At 38.2% G+C, this 14,246-nt stretch overlaps 1 protein-coding gene across 1 annotated transcript; it reads right to left on the reverse strand.

The window, feature by feature from the left end:
* Nucleotides 1-5,526: 5,526 nt before the first annotated feature.
* On the reverse strand, nucleotides 5,527-13,761 carry LOC138201929 (probable phosphatase phospho1). The gene is made up of 2 exons (XM_069155527.1): nucleotides 13,672-13,761; nucleotides 5,527-10,839 (listed from the first exon to the last, which is right to left on the reverse strand). Exons 1-2 carry the CDS (start codon nucleotides 13,682-13,684, stop codon nucleotides 10,040-10,042), a joined length of 813 nt encoding a protein of 270 aa, XP_069011628.1. The 5' UTR covers nucleotides 13,685-13,761; the 3' UTR covers nucleotides 5,527-10,039.
* Nucleotides 13,762-14,246: the final 485 nt, after the last annotated feature.

A 14,246-nucleotide genomic window follows, 5' to 3' on the forward strand; every position in this document is an offset into this window, starting at 1 on the left:
GTTAGCATTATGCTAACGGAAAGGTAACCAAGGAGAGCCTGTCAAAAAGTTTTCAGAGTTTGTTTTGTTTTTTGGGAGGAGGAGGAGGGTTTAACCATGGTATACAGTTTATTAAAACATATCAGTTATTAAACTACACTTGACGTATGACATAATCTTAAAAACCTGTACAATAATAGACAACACATTAGCAATTAGCTAAATCAGCTAATCTTGCATTAATAGTTGTTTTGACTACAAAACTCAAATTGACAAGAAAACTAGAAAGCACAAATCTTATGATATTTCTGGTAGATAACTATTTCTCTGGTAAAAATAAAAATAAAAATGTGTCTTCGTATTTATCTGGTTATAGTTGATTGGAGTCTGCTCACCTTCTCGGCTGCACGTTGCTGGATCAGTTTGGATTTTATCAACCGGCAAAAAAAAAAACACACAAACTCCTGCCAGGAAAAAAAACAAAACAAAAAAAAAAAACACACACACACACCGCCGAATCCGAGCTCAATTTACTATATTCTCCTTCAATCATTAATAAAAATAAATAAATAAAAAAATAAATAAAATTGCGTCAAAAGTTTCAGGTGGTCGAAGTTCGTATTCATTTAAATGTAAAATGTTTGTGCTGCTTCGTAAATCCCGTCCGGAAGGACTGAAGGACTGAAGAGGGACTGAAGAGGGACTGACTGTAGCTGAGGAAGATACAGCTGCAGAGAGAGAGAGAGGCGAGGAGGGGTGAGTGTGAGTGAGTGGGTGAGAGAGAAAGAGAGAGAGAGAGAGACTCAAGCATCATACGGCTTGATATTGTTGTAAAATCATGTGTGTGTGTGTGTGTGTGTGTGCTCGTACAATCATTCTTCAGAGAGGACCAGCTTTCGTTTTAGACCGTCCGTGTGAGGACATTTTGACAACAGTGAGGACATCTTGGCTGGTACTCAGTTTCTCACACTTCTAAAGGGTTGTTTTAAAGGCGTGTGGTTAGATTTAGGTTTAGGTTAGGATTAGGGTTAGGGCAAAACCTGGGGTGAGGCACTCAGTTGTGATAGTCCAGTTTAGGGTGAGGGGCTGGAGAATACATAATGACAATATGTGTCCTCACAAAGATGAAGCTGTACCAACATGTGTGTGACAGAGAGAGATTTTCCTCTTTAGCCTATACTGTTGTAAATAAGGACAAGCAGGCAGTCTACTGGTCTCAGTGTTGGAAAGTAACTAGGCTAAGTCTATTTACTCAAGTACAATTTTGAGGTACTTGTACTTTACTAGAGTAAATGGTAGATGTTTAAATGATTTAATATTTTACCAAAAATCTAAGATTAGAAAAAAAGACCAAAAACTAAAACAGATTTGCGTATCACAAACAATTGTTTTTCTTCTTTCCCCATTAGTAATCATCTGACCACCTCTCATTGATCTGGTGTCTCTGTATATAAAACTGCATATAAAGTAGTTCAAACTAGCTCCACCTGCAGTGTGTGAGCAGCAGTAAATTCCTCTTTACACACTGGGGATTATTAATAATCTAACCTGGTCATATATTTAAATCAGTCAGAGGGACCAAACCAGTACTTTTTACTTGAATACTCTTAACTGCTAATATTTATTTACTTTTTCTCAAGTAAGAGTTTTTAGGCAAGACATTTTTTTACTTTGTTGTTGGTACTTTTACTATGAAGGATCTGAATACTTCTTCCACCACTGCCTGGTTTACTTGACTTTAAAGGCTGACAAACATCTGTATTATGCCATTCAATTGAGTTTGAAATACCAGTTCTGCTACTATAGTAAAACATTGCACAGCCACAGTCAATAGCTGTGTAGCCACATGTTTAAGGTTATTGCCTTATCTTTTTCTACCTGTCCTCATTGACAAAGATTATCCAATGATGGTGGAGGAGTTTGACTCATTTTCAGTGCATTCAGTGATGCAGACTATGTCACAAATGTGTTGTGAAACACATCAGTAACCTACGTCTTTTGTGCAGAATGCCAGGGTCCATTGCAAACGTTCTGGTTTCCACCAGTTCATTTTAGTTCTGACTGCACAAACAGGAGAAAGGGTTGGTCACGAGTGTGGATTTTATGAAAAGGGAAAAGACCAGTGTTTTCAGACACAAATTGGTTATTTACAATATGAGTCTGAGACTGAACAGACTCTTTGTTTCATCTTCCTCCATCAGGTTTTTGCTATATGCAATCACACATAATGAACCCAAAAAACTGCTTTAAAGAGGCATTGGATTTTACACAACGGTCGACTTACTTCTGATGGAGAATACTACTTAGCCTGTAAAACGGCTGTATAATGTGATCCGTGGCTCTGAAGGGAACATTTATTCTGAAATACTTGTATCTGATAATTTCTACATTTTGCTACAATTTCTACAGTAGTTTCATAATATCCCACCCATTGCATGGCTTCTTGTCAGTTTTCCTCACACTGGTACAAGTTCAGTAGATAACTCTTGAATTCATGAAAGCTTGTCACACTGTAGAGAGGGTTATTTTGTGATGTCTGGCATCGTCAAGGACTCGCAGATGCAATTCAGGCATTGTTTTTTTCCCCGTGGCTGATGACCTGCAAGCGAAGGAAATGTTTTATCTCTACAGCTAATCTCAAGGACGTTAGATAAACGTCAGCTCAGACAGGCCACACTTTCCTCTCTTTTCCATGTCCATCTGGTTCAAACTGTCTGTTTCTTTCGGGAAGAGCCACTGCTCGAGGCTATTACCTCGACTTTTGGCTGGCATTGTACTCCTAAACTATCACCAGAACAATCAAACATAGAGGAGTGGGAACACTTACAACCCTAATCAGCTTGATAGCATTTTGGCATAGGAAGCTCACGTCCTAATTCAGAGTGACCTCTTACAAGACTCCAGTCCCTTAACTGAGTTATCTTTCACCTCAGAAAGAGTAATTCAATGGAGTAGAATCAATGAGTTTATCCATAAAAGCAATCATCGGACAGCACTGGCAATTTAAAGTATTTCAACAGTTGAGTGTCTTCTGTTATTGGTGGGAGGAAAGGCTGTATCAGCTGATATCTGGATATTGACAGGGAGGTAACAGGAGGCGGCCAGGCTGTCATTGACAAGTTTGAGATCCTCAAATACGATTTGTCATCATTCTCCACAGATTGATGTTAATTGGGTTTTCCACCCATTCACTTATCTTTGGAGGTCATTGAAAATGGGGTTGGACAGCAGTTGTATTTCACCTATTCAACCATAATAGACATAGCCTGTACTCTCCTCTTTACAATGCCAGGCTCAATGTGACCTAAACTGAGGGAATCAATTCTGGTAGGATCATTTGAGCCGAGAAATGGAAAAGTCCAAAGCCAACAGAAATGTTTTCCAATGAGTGATGAATAGTCATATTGAACTAGAATTACCGCCTTGCGGCTGTATGCTTCCGCCAACAAGTGATTTTCCAGTTTACATTCATATCTGTCAAGATGCATGCAATGTAGTGAAGACTTTGAAGTAGTCTTTGTATGTGTTCACATTCTTGGCTAATAAAGGGATATAAAGATGATTCTGATGAATCACAAAGTTTGAACCATGGCAGTAGACAATGCTTCGAGTATGAATGCTGCTGCAAAGAGGCCACAAATTCTAAAGCATGGATGTTTCACGAACGTCTTCAACCTGACATGTATGACATCTATACAATTGCCACAATTTCAAGGTGGACACCCAAGATTAGTGTTACCAATTTCATATCTGACCCAATGTGAAATATGGTCACAATCTCCCCTTCTGTTCCTGAGTTATGGTGTCAAATAATGGCCAGAGAAGGGTTTCTGCAGAACATTATGATTTCACAGTGAAGTTAACCTTTGACCTATTGGATATAAAATGTTAAAACGTCACCATTTTATCATATTTGTGTGACATCCTGTCATAATTAGTGTATGAATTCTTGAGTTATAACCATGAAGGTGTTTTTTGAGGTCACGTTGACAATTGACTACCAAAAGTGAATCTGTTTATCCTTCAGCCAAAGTGAACGTTTGTGTCAAATTTCTATAAATTCCCGTGAGGCATTTCACATTGATCTTGACTTTTGATTTATGACCCCCAAAATGTAATCAGTTCATCCTTGGGAGCAAATGAATGTTTGTACCAAATTTGAAGATATTTTCACAAGGCGCACATGAGATATCCCATACAAGAGAGTGAGACAGATTTAAGCTCACAGTGAATTTGGACTTTTGACCCCCAAAAATGTAATTAGTTCAGCCTTGGGACCAATTTTTTTTTTTTTAAATTTAAGGAAATACCCTCAAGGTGTAACTGAGATATTGTGTTCATGAGGATGGGATAGACGGCTGGATGTATGGACAGGCAACCCAAAAACATTATGCCTCCGGCCAGGGCTGTTGTTGGTGCAGGGTCATAAAAAGGAAGGGGAGGACAATACAAGTAACAAAAGCAGAGTGAGTGTGGGCCACAAGTGTTTTGTAGAGTCAGCTTTTTGTTGTGTTTGGGTGCTGGACTGACAACAGAAAATATAATGGAAGACAACAACAATGACATGGAATCACCCGAGGGATGGAGTGACACAATAAATCAGAAAGATGAAATCAGATGTGGAAAGAGAACAATGTTGAAGAGATTAGAAGCAAAGATACATCACATGCAACGTCTCTATCTGATCTGACAGAAGTCAAACCACAAAGGAAGAAGGCAGTACAGGGGAATAGATGAAAAATAAGTTAAGTGCAGCAACAAGGTTATTGATGGCTAAATGGACAAAAAAATAGGACAAATTCTAAGTAAGAAAGCCGAATCAACAAATTACTTGGCTGACTTCAGCAGCATCTCAAACTCACATGGTGACCTGGAGCGCACACAGACACCACATGTCAACTCCGTCATTACCGCCTTGAGCGTTTTCTGTCAAATCCTGTGTGAGATGTTTCATGCATTTACATCAGCACTGGTGTTTATGCCGAAGGAACCCTCATCCTCATGCTGTCAAATGTTCACTTGAACTCAAGGATGAACTGATTAAAATTTGGTGGTCAAGGGGTCACTGTGACCTCAAGTCCGCCCAATTATTGTGAACTCCATAACTCAGGAATGCCCTGAAGGAATTTCTTCAAATGTGTTGGAAAATTTCACTTGGATTCAAGCATTAACTGATTACATTTTGGTGGTCATAGATCAGGAACACTGTCACTTCACGTCCGTCCCCTTATTGCAAATGCAATAACTCTGTCATAACTCTGGGACAGAAGAGTAGATTGTGACCATATTTCACATTTGGTCAGAGGCAAAATTAGTGACACTAATCTTGGGTGTTGTGGTAATCATACATTGTAGATATTCTGACATTTTGTGTTAAGGATGTTTGTGAAGCATCCACATTTTAGAATCTGTTACTTTGCAGCAGCACCATATTTGAAGCATTGTTAACAGCTGAGGTGTATATTACAACTTTGTGTTTTATTAGAATCAGCCTTATTGGTCAAACACACACGAATTCCTTCAGTTTTCACTACATTGATTGCATGAGTCTGGATATACATGATGTAAACTGCAACTTGGCTGGTTGATGGAGGCAAGACAATCGCAAGATAGTAATTCTAGTTGTTTTTTTTAGTTTTTTTTTTTATTAGATTTGCATCGCTACTCTCTTTGGCATAGTGTAAGAATTGACCATGGTCACAGTCACGCAGGAGATCACGTGCGAATATGTTGACTTGGCGCCATCTACTGGTTAAGAGTTATACACACAACTTCAGTTCTGCACAGTGAAGTGGTTTCCAACCTTTGTTGCTTGACACGCTTGAATACAAATCTGCTTGGGACAGCTCAGATTTATCTTGGTGCAGATCCATAGTGTAAACTGAACTACTTCAGCTCTATTTCTATACTTTCAATATTATTTCTTAGCTGAGGAAACGGGTGTGTAGATCGCAATAACTGAAATTCATTCTCTGTATGTCCCTCAAAATTCCTTCTGATTTGATAAAAAATGGGCAGTAAAAGATATACAATTGAAAAAGTATGATCTGACAATATAATCAATCCCACGAAGGATTTACTGAAAGACAATCTTTTGGTAAAACCACAGGAAAGTGACATACAATGAATACAATATTGTTAAATGCTGCTACAACTAAAATGTAGTGGAAACAGTGTGGCAGAGGCACACGCTTGATATTACTGGAGAAACAAAATCCAGACTGACGTCAGAAAGTTTCCTAACACAAAACCTTATTAAATAATGATTGTCCTTAATCCAACTTCTTACAAATTTATGTAATGGTGAAAACATGTTGCTTTTATCTTAAGGATTTCACAGAAACTGAGAAAAACTTAGATATTAGTACGTCTTTAACTGCCCAAGTAGACTTAATATTTGCATTTTCACACAAGCACTATTCAATCAAACATATTTATTTTGTGTTTTGTTGCTGTATCTTGCAATCAACTCAACTCAACTCTCAACTCCAGCACTCCAACTTCTAAATGTAATACATTTTTTCTCCCCTTCCCACTCCTGTTGATGTTCACCGTCTTTTCCCTGTCTACACCACCTCCACACTGCTGTCTGCACTCTCCTCCACTCTCCTCTAATCCTGCCCTTCTGTCTTCACTTTGTCTTTTAGCTGGCTGAAGTTCTGCAAGTTGACAAACTGGATCAGATGACTCCTCTGAATCCAGGTCCTACTCTCCTCTGCTTCTGCCTCTGCAGCTAAATCAACATGTCATCTGCTTTGATATAATAGATTACATCATCTCGGTCTTCTTGACCCTCACTGTCCCTTCCCCAAGATCACCAGCTCATCTTCTTTAAACTTTCTTTAACATACAGTAGGCTTGACATCGTATCTCCTAAACATGAACTTAAATCAACAAATACAGACTAGACAACTCCATTGGTTGCCTTTCAAAATCTTAGGCCAAATCAAAGCCAAAACCTCTGTCTGTTACAAAAACTAAAATTTTTTGTGTTATGATCCTTTTTTCTCAACTGACTGCTCAATCATGAATCCTTTTTCAAGATTACATTGACCGTTTCCAACAACACAATTTGAATAATGAGCTTTCAGTCACTCGCTGCTCAATTAAAATGAATCAGGCGTAAGGTCAATAAAATGGTGAAAAACATCCACCTCAGTATCCCAACCAAGGTCTAAAGAAAAACATCAAATACTCAGTATTGACAAGAAAAAAACAATGGATTTTAAAAAGTCCATATAGTGTTCACATAATGGAAATTTGACATTTCTGTGAAAACAGGGCAACTCATCATGTGATGCAGTCTGAAGCCACTAAATATACCTTGACCACCAGCTGATAAGCTATGATGAATCTAACTAACCTTTAAGGGGTATATCCTCTTAGTGTTAGTTTTAGGTCATAGTTATATAGTACACAACAGGAACACAGTGAGATAATGGCTTTATATTCCCGTTACAAAGATGCATTACACACCTAATTGGATCTTTGATTAAACACACATACACCCAATGTACAGCAAACCACAAAAATAAAAAATGTAGCGCATTAGTTGAGTCCTAGCAACACACACTGTTATTTGGTTGTCGTAGTATGATTTTAAAGTGCCATTAAAAAAACACTACAGTTTGATGATCTAGGGTCAATTTACATCCCTGAAAATGTCAAATGTCAAGTTTTTCTTCCTGTTTAACCTCCTTTTACATCAAGTATACAGAACTTATTTATTGCACATTGAAGGTCTACAGGTGCACTAAAGTGAAATAAAGCTTTGCTAGTACATTTTTAACAGTTATAGTGTCACACAGAGGAAAGCTCACAGAACCTTAGTCTCTTGATCACATTAAAGCATTAATGGATTAGTTGTTGATCTCAAAGAATTCCAGGATCATACTTTAGCTGCATTGTTTAATCTAAAAAAAAAAAAAAAAAAAAAAAAAAAAAAATCTGCATATTACTTTGCAAATAAAGCAAATAGGCAAATAAAACATGTCATTCTTCAAGCAGCATATTTGACAGTACAAATAAACTTTTTTTTTATAAACATATATTTTTAGTATTATTATATTTGCTTGATCTCTTCTCTACTCCCTGAGAAACTAAAACACTGGTTAAAAGAAATGTCCAGCACTTACACAGCATTATGTTGTTTGTTGAGGCTCAATAGATTTCATTAATTAACAAACTTACCACTTAACTGTTTCACTTTTCATTAGCACCCAAATTGTCTTATTGATAGTAATGGCTAGACAAAGATGTACATTGATTTATATTAGTAGAAATTTTCATAATACAAAATAAATGCGAGCATACACTCAATTATTCATACTACCTCTGGGCTGAGGTGACTTGAAAGGATCAGTATCACTCATTGTTTAGTTTAACTATGTGCATGTTAACATAAAAATGTATCTTAAATAGGCTGCAAAAATTGTCAGATGTACAGTAAACAAAGTTTTTTGTCAGCTTGGTGTTAAAAAAGTATGGAAAAATTAAAATAATATTATTAATAATATTATAATAATATTAATACAATATTCCACTACGTCCTGCATTTTAACGCTGAAAAAGAACATCTTATTTATATCTTAAAATATATTTTTCCATCTCTGTCAGAATTTTTTGTGAGGCAGAATGAGGTTATGTGTTGAGTTAATTTGCTAATATACGAAAGAGGCGGAAACCCTCATCACCATTCACTCACAATAGTGTAGTTTAAATGGAGATACATTCACACAAAGAGAATGAATTCTCCCCTACCTAAACGCAAAGAACTTTATCAATTATAATATGCACTGGGAGTTTTAACAGGGTATAAGTACACTGAGTGTTAGCTAATAACTACACTAAAATCTAAAATTTATATTTTTCATTACACATTTCTTTCATTCTTTCAGGGGAACAGGGTTTAATGTTGGACAAAAAGGCAGGTGTGTGGCTATGGCGGTCCTGTTGGATCTTTTGCTGGTGTAGATTACCATTATATAATCAAGCCCAAGATTAGGTATCAGTAATGGGTGGTGGGGAGTGCTCAGATACTGTGCCTGAGACTCTGTCACCTTATCCCTGTTCTGTGCTGTCCATGTCCCTGCCCGACACGACATGTATGGTCTTTTGTCTCAGGTAGTACTTGAACACCTGATCCTACTTATGTGTCCATCGTCAAGGTCTTGATGAAGTGTTTTAAAAAGATTTGTGTCAACACCAGAACACCCTTCCCCCTCCCCCTCCAAGGATGGAGCAGTTTTAAGGTGTTGATCACTAAAATATCAACACTCTCAAAGTAGCTGACGCAACTTTTCACAGCTAACATTGCTCAAAAATGTCAGATACATTTTCAAATGTGAACTACATTCATACTGAAGTTAAGATGACCCCAGAGCATGCCAGACACCACTTTAAAAAAAGAAAAGTTAAATGTTCTTTAGCATTTCGATCAGACTTGAGAACCAGAACATTTAGCATTATCAATACTGCATATCTCCATTATTGATCATGATAATCCTAACCTCCAATCTCATTTATTTGCATTCCTTTGAGCATTCAAATACTGCATACATCTTTAATACCAATTTATTAAATCAGCTATAAGCTTTTATACTAGGCTAGCATTAAAGGAGTAGTCCTACATTTTGGAATTGAGGCTTCATTGCTTTCTAATTAAGAATTACATTCGAAAATCTTTTTTTTTTTTTTTTTTTTTAATCTGTATGGTAAATATGTTGCTGTTTAGCTTATCCTGAATACTGCAAGATAAAAATCTGCCTTAAATACCTTCACTAATTAACACATTATTTCGTGATTATTTAATCTTAACAAAAACAAAGTGTAGAAAGCCAAGTAAACTGGCTGCTGGTTCCACCTACATATTTCTGTACAGAAATCTATCTTCTTATCTAACTCTCCACAAGAAAGCGAATGAGTATATTTCCAAAATGTTAAAAGTATTGTTTGGCTACATCTTTGAAAAGTTGTACCAATTGTTGCTGGGCTAAAATCATGCATATCCTGCTCTTCACTATAACATCAGTGCACCCCGTCTTTCTCACACATAGAGATCTCATCTCTCTTCCATCATTTTCTTCAGGCAGTCCACTATGTCCTCACCGCTGACCCAGGGAACTATGTTTGTCTTGAACTTGGCGGACTGGGACTGCTGCATCTCCACCAGCAGCCTGTGCATGGGGAAATCTCTCCTGGGGAAGGCTGTGTCCTGGGACCCCAGCGCCAGAGAGGGACAGATGTCATTGGCACCATCTCCGATATAGAACACCCTGTGGAAAGGAACTCCTCCACGCTCCTTTTGCCGGACCGCCAAATACTCTCGAAGGATCACCTGCTTGCACATGTTGTCAGGACAACGGGAGCATGAGTGCGAGTGGTAAGGGAGTAGCAAAAGCCGACCAGTCGCATCAAAACTGGCTGGGTTTGTGAAGATCTTAGTGAAATGGTGACGAACCCTGGCATGCTCCAGCCACGTTTCGATAAAATACTTGTTGGCATCAGAGACCACCACCAGCTCAAAGTCCTGCAGGTGGCGCTGCAGATACCATAGGAGGTTCAGGAGGCCAGGAGTTGGTGGGATCTTCTCCACTGCTGAACGGATAGATTCTTCCGACACGTTCTGCTCCGCCATATAAGCCAAGACCTTCTGCATGTGTTCATTGTAGTGCCCCTCTCTGTAGCTGTTCTTTAGCCAGGCAGGGAGCTGTTGGTCAGGCAGAGCACGCACCACGGCATCGTCACTGCTTTCACATATGATGGTCTCATCAAAGTCAAACAAAACCAGAAAGCGTTGTTCCTGTGGCGCGGCATGGGTTAGGTTAGATGGAGCTGTCATCTTTGGTGAGCGGTCCCTCTCTAGAAAAAGGAGATGGGAAGAAGGAAACAGTCAGAAAGGTGTTTTCTTTGTAAAGGACAACAGATTCTCAGGAGCACATGGTTTTATTGCTACACAGTCCAAAAATAAATCGGCAAAATGCCAAAAAAAAAAGTTTACAAGCAATTACAGTTTGAATCACACTGTTTAGAGTTCAATTGAACAACAACATCGAGCCATGCAGGGCCGAGAACACATCAAAATGCACAAATACCCTTAATTAGGCCATAAACTGAAGGGGAAACATAAGTTTACAAGAGGAAAGGAAGGGAGTAGAGTTTAAATTAAACAAAAGGAACGCATAAACAGGATGTTCATCACACTTAGTGAAAGAAAACAACCTACAAAGTAGACCAAATGGTTTCACTGTATATCTTTTTAATTTAAATTACTGCTCGAGCTTCTGATTCTCCATAAACCCTCATCACTGCTTTCCACATAAACATTCTTTCATTCCATTCGTAACATTTATTTATACATGCCAGATTTTGGGAACAGGGCCAGTTCCATATTTACATATCTTGGATATCTGTAGCAAAAGGGTTCCTCTTCTGCAGGCATGTTGTAACTTGAGAAACAAGAGCTGATTATGTCACAGCATACCTTTTCCATAAGTGGAACAAATCTGGGTGGGTAAGCCAAACAAGGAGTTGGTGGGATGTAAAGAAATACGTCTACTCAAGTACCATACAAGTTTGATTGCTTAGTTTTGAGGTATCTGCATTTTACAGTAAAACTTCAACTTATAAAAATACTGACTCAAATAGGAGTACAGTTAAGACTAGAATATTTGGACTTTTGCATCTGTTTCCCCATATTAATATTAAGGAGCAATGAGAATACAAATTTATATTATAATTTGAGGATGATTTTTTTTTTGTAAGAACTGTAAAAGTTTGAGAACGTAAAACCCAGCCTGCAAGATAGCCAGCGTAGCTGAAGCTAGTTTACCCACTTTTGCGGTTTCTTGTGATTGAAAAATCTATTTTGATTCTTCAACTTCTTACGAACTGAGTTTCTTATACTAAATTAATAAAGGAAATGTTAAACATAATGGAGAGAAAAAAATTAACACCTATTGGCAAGTCCCACTAAAAGGTAACTAGCTAAGATTAGCGATAGAGGGGGATCTGTCTCGATCTGATTGGAAACCAGGTGATACTACGTCCCGCCCACCGGTAGCCGTAACCTGACTGCACCATGGGCCTGTCAATCAAACAGACACGCCCCCTCCCCCAAAAACATAACTTTTTGAAGATTGTTTTCAAATAAATAACGGGGTTATTTTCAGATGGACGGCAAGAAAACTAATAAAAGGAGCGTTTTTAGCTCGCAAAACCAAGATAACTCAAGGAGAAATTTAATAGACTGAGATTTTTATTGAGACTAGTTGAATAGTAGTCTATGGAGGCAGAGGGTTTTTGGAGCCCACCTTTAGCAACACCTGATGGTATTGCAGCTTAAAGCACTTCCGCATCAGCTAATTTTTTTTTAGACCTGGAAGCTACGTCCTCTTTTATATACAGTCTATGGTTTGGACCCAGAAGTGACCATATTTGGACAAGCTGGGGAGGAGCGAGGGGTGGAGCTCACTGATCTGATTGAAAACCTGACCAAATTAACACACCCACAAAAAATATGGCTTTTTGAGGCCTATTTTCTAATTAACAAAGGGTTTATTTTCAGATGGACAGAGAGAAAACTGATAGAAAAGAGGGACTTCAACTAGCAACACCATGCGAACTTGTGGAAAATATTTATTGACTTTGTATTTTATGAGAAAAGTTGAATGGGAGTCTACGGAACCAGAGGCTTTTTGGCGCCAGCCTCTAGTGGCCCTTCGTGTTATTGCAGTTTAGGGCACCTCCGCATTGGCCTCATTTTTCAGACCCAGAAGCTATGTCCACTTTTATATAGCCAACAGTCAATGGTCATTGCCTTGGCAGTGCCAGTTGATGAATTTGGGGGCGGACTTTCTACAGGACCACTGGATTTGTTAGGCTTCTGAGTTCAAATATCAACAATGTTTTTCCAGAACCGCAAACTCCAATACTGAAAACATATGGAAATGAGAAAATAATCATATTACAACATATAGGCTACAAGATATATACTGTTGCATGTAGAGTGAGAAACAATACTTTTTTTTTTTTTTTAAATATTAAAACGCAATATGATACTCCTAAATAATTATGTACAATAAAGACACTTCTTGAGATAAGGCTTTAAGTAGGTCAGGTGCCAGAATAACCAACATTTCTTCACCGGCATATGGTACACACTGTATAATCCACCTACCATTGTAGTAGATGGCACTGGGTTTATGCCTTACCGTATTAACACCATGATAAAGAATGCTGTTTGGTACCAAACGTTAACACTGACTAAAACCACTCAAAGAAATGTACCTCAAAGTTAAAAAAAAAAAACTGAATGAATGCACTCGAACCATTATTATGACAATGTCGGCTCAGTGTAATAACATCAGACCAGCTGGTTTCAAATGTCCCGTAACCTGCAGTTTGGCTGCACCGACGCGTTGCCTGTTCGGCCCCCCCCCCCTCCCTCCCGCAGCAGCTATATTATTAATAGGACATATTTACACACTAAGCTGTCTAATTTTAACCTCGGGGCGCTATTTCTGTGTGGAGGTTACCACTGAAAGTCATTAGCACAGGTCTGTCATGAGTCATTAGTCATTGGCCGGATATATATATATATGTGCCCGAGTGGCACAGAATAAAATGCCAAATCAAACGGTGAAATCACATACAGACAAAAGTGACGAATAAAAGAGAAATAAACAGGCCTACCGGTGGTGGGCATATGAGCGGGGATGGTAGGTTAGGTGCCCGGCTCCGGCAACCGCATCCCAGTGACGCGGTAAGATTTTTTAAAGGAGACTCCCGCAGCAGCACAGAGGGCTTTCCCATATAAAGCCATTGTGTCAAGTCAATCAGTGGAAACACACAACTTCCGCCATGACCTGTCAAAGTAAAAGCTTCAGCGAGTAACCTACCTCGTGGCCAGATTTGTTTCCAAAAATGTATTGTGCAAAATCACTGTTAACGAGATTTTTCTTTTTTTTTTAAAAGGTCACTAATGCTTCAGGTTTCATAATTTCAGAAAATCAGACGTCTTCAAAGTTCTTGGCTAAAGTATGTACACCTGTATGTTAAAAGAATAGGCTATAATTCTGATGTAGTACTATTTGTTGTCACATTTAAATATTTATAAAACATATTTATTGGCTTTTTGACCTTAGGCTTCTGGTAGTTAGTTTATACAGCCTAACATTAAGTTTTATTAGAAAGCAGTTTTCTATTATACATCAAAGTACTTCCAGTAAAGTAATAAGCTGAGATTCCATATTAAAGAAATTTAATTG

This window comes from Embiotoca jacksoni, unplaced genomic scaffold (assembly GCF_022577435.1).
Source record: "Embiotoca jacksoni isolate LCO1_2020_lvr unplaced genomic scaffold, fEmbJac1.0.p SCAF_20, whole genome shotgun sequence".
Lineage (NCBI taxonomy): Eukaryota > Metazoa > Chordata > Actinopteri > Embiotocidae > Embiotoca > Embiotoca jacksoni.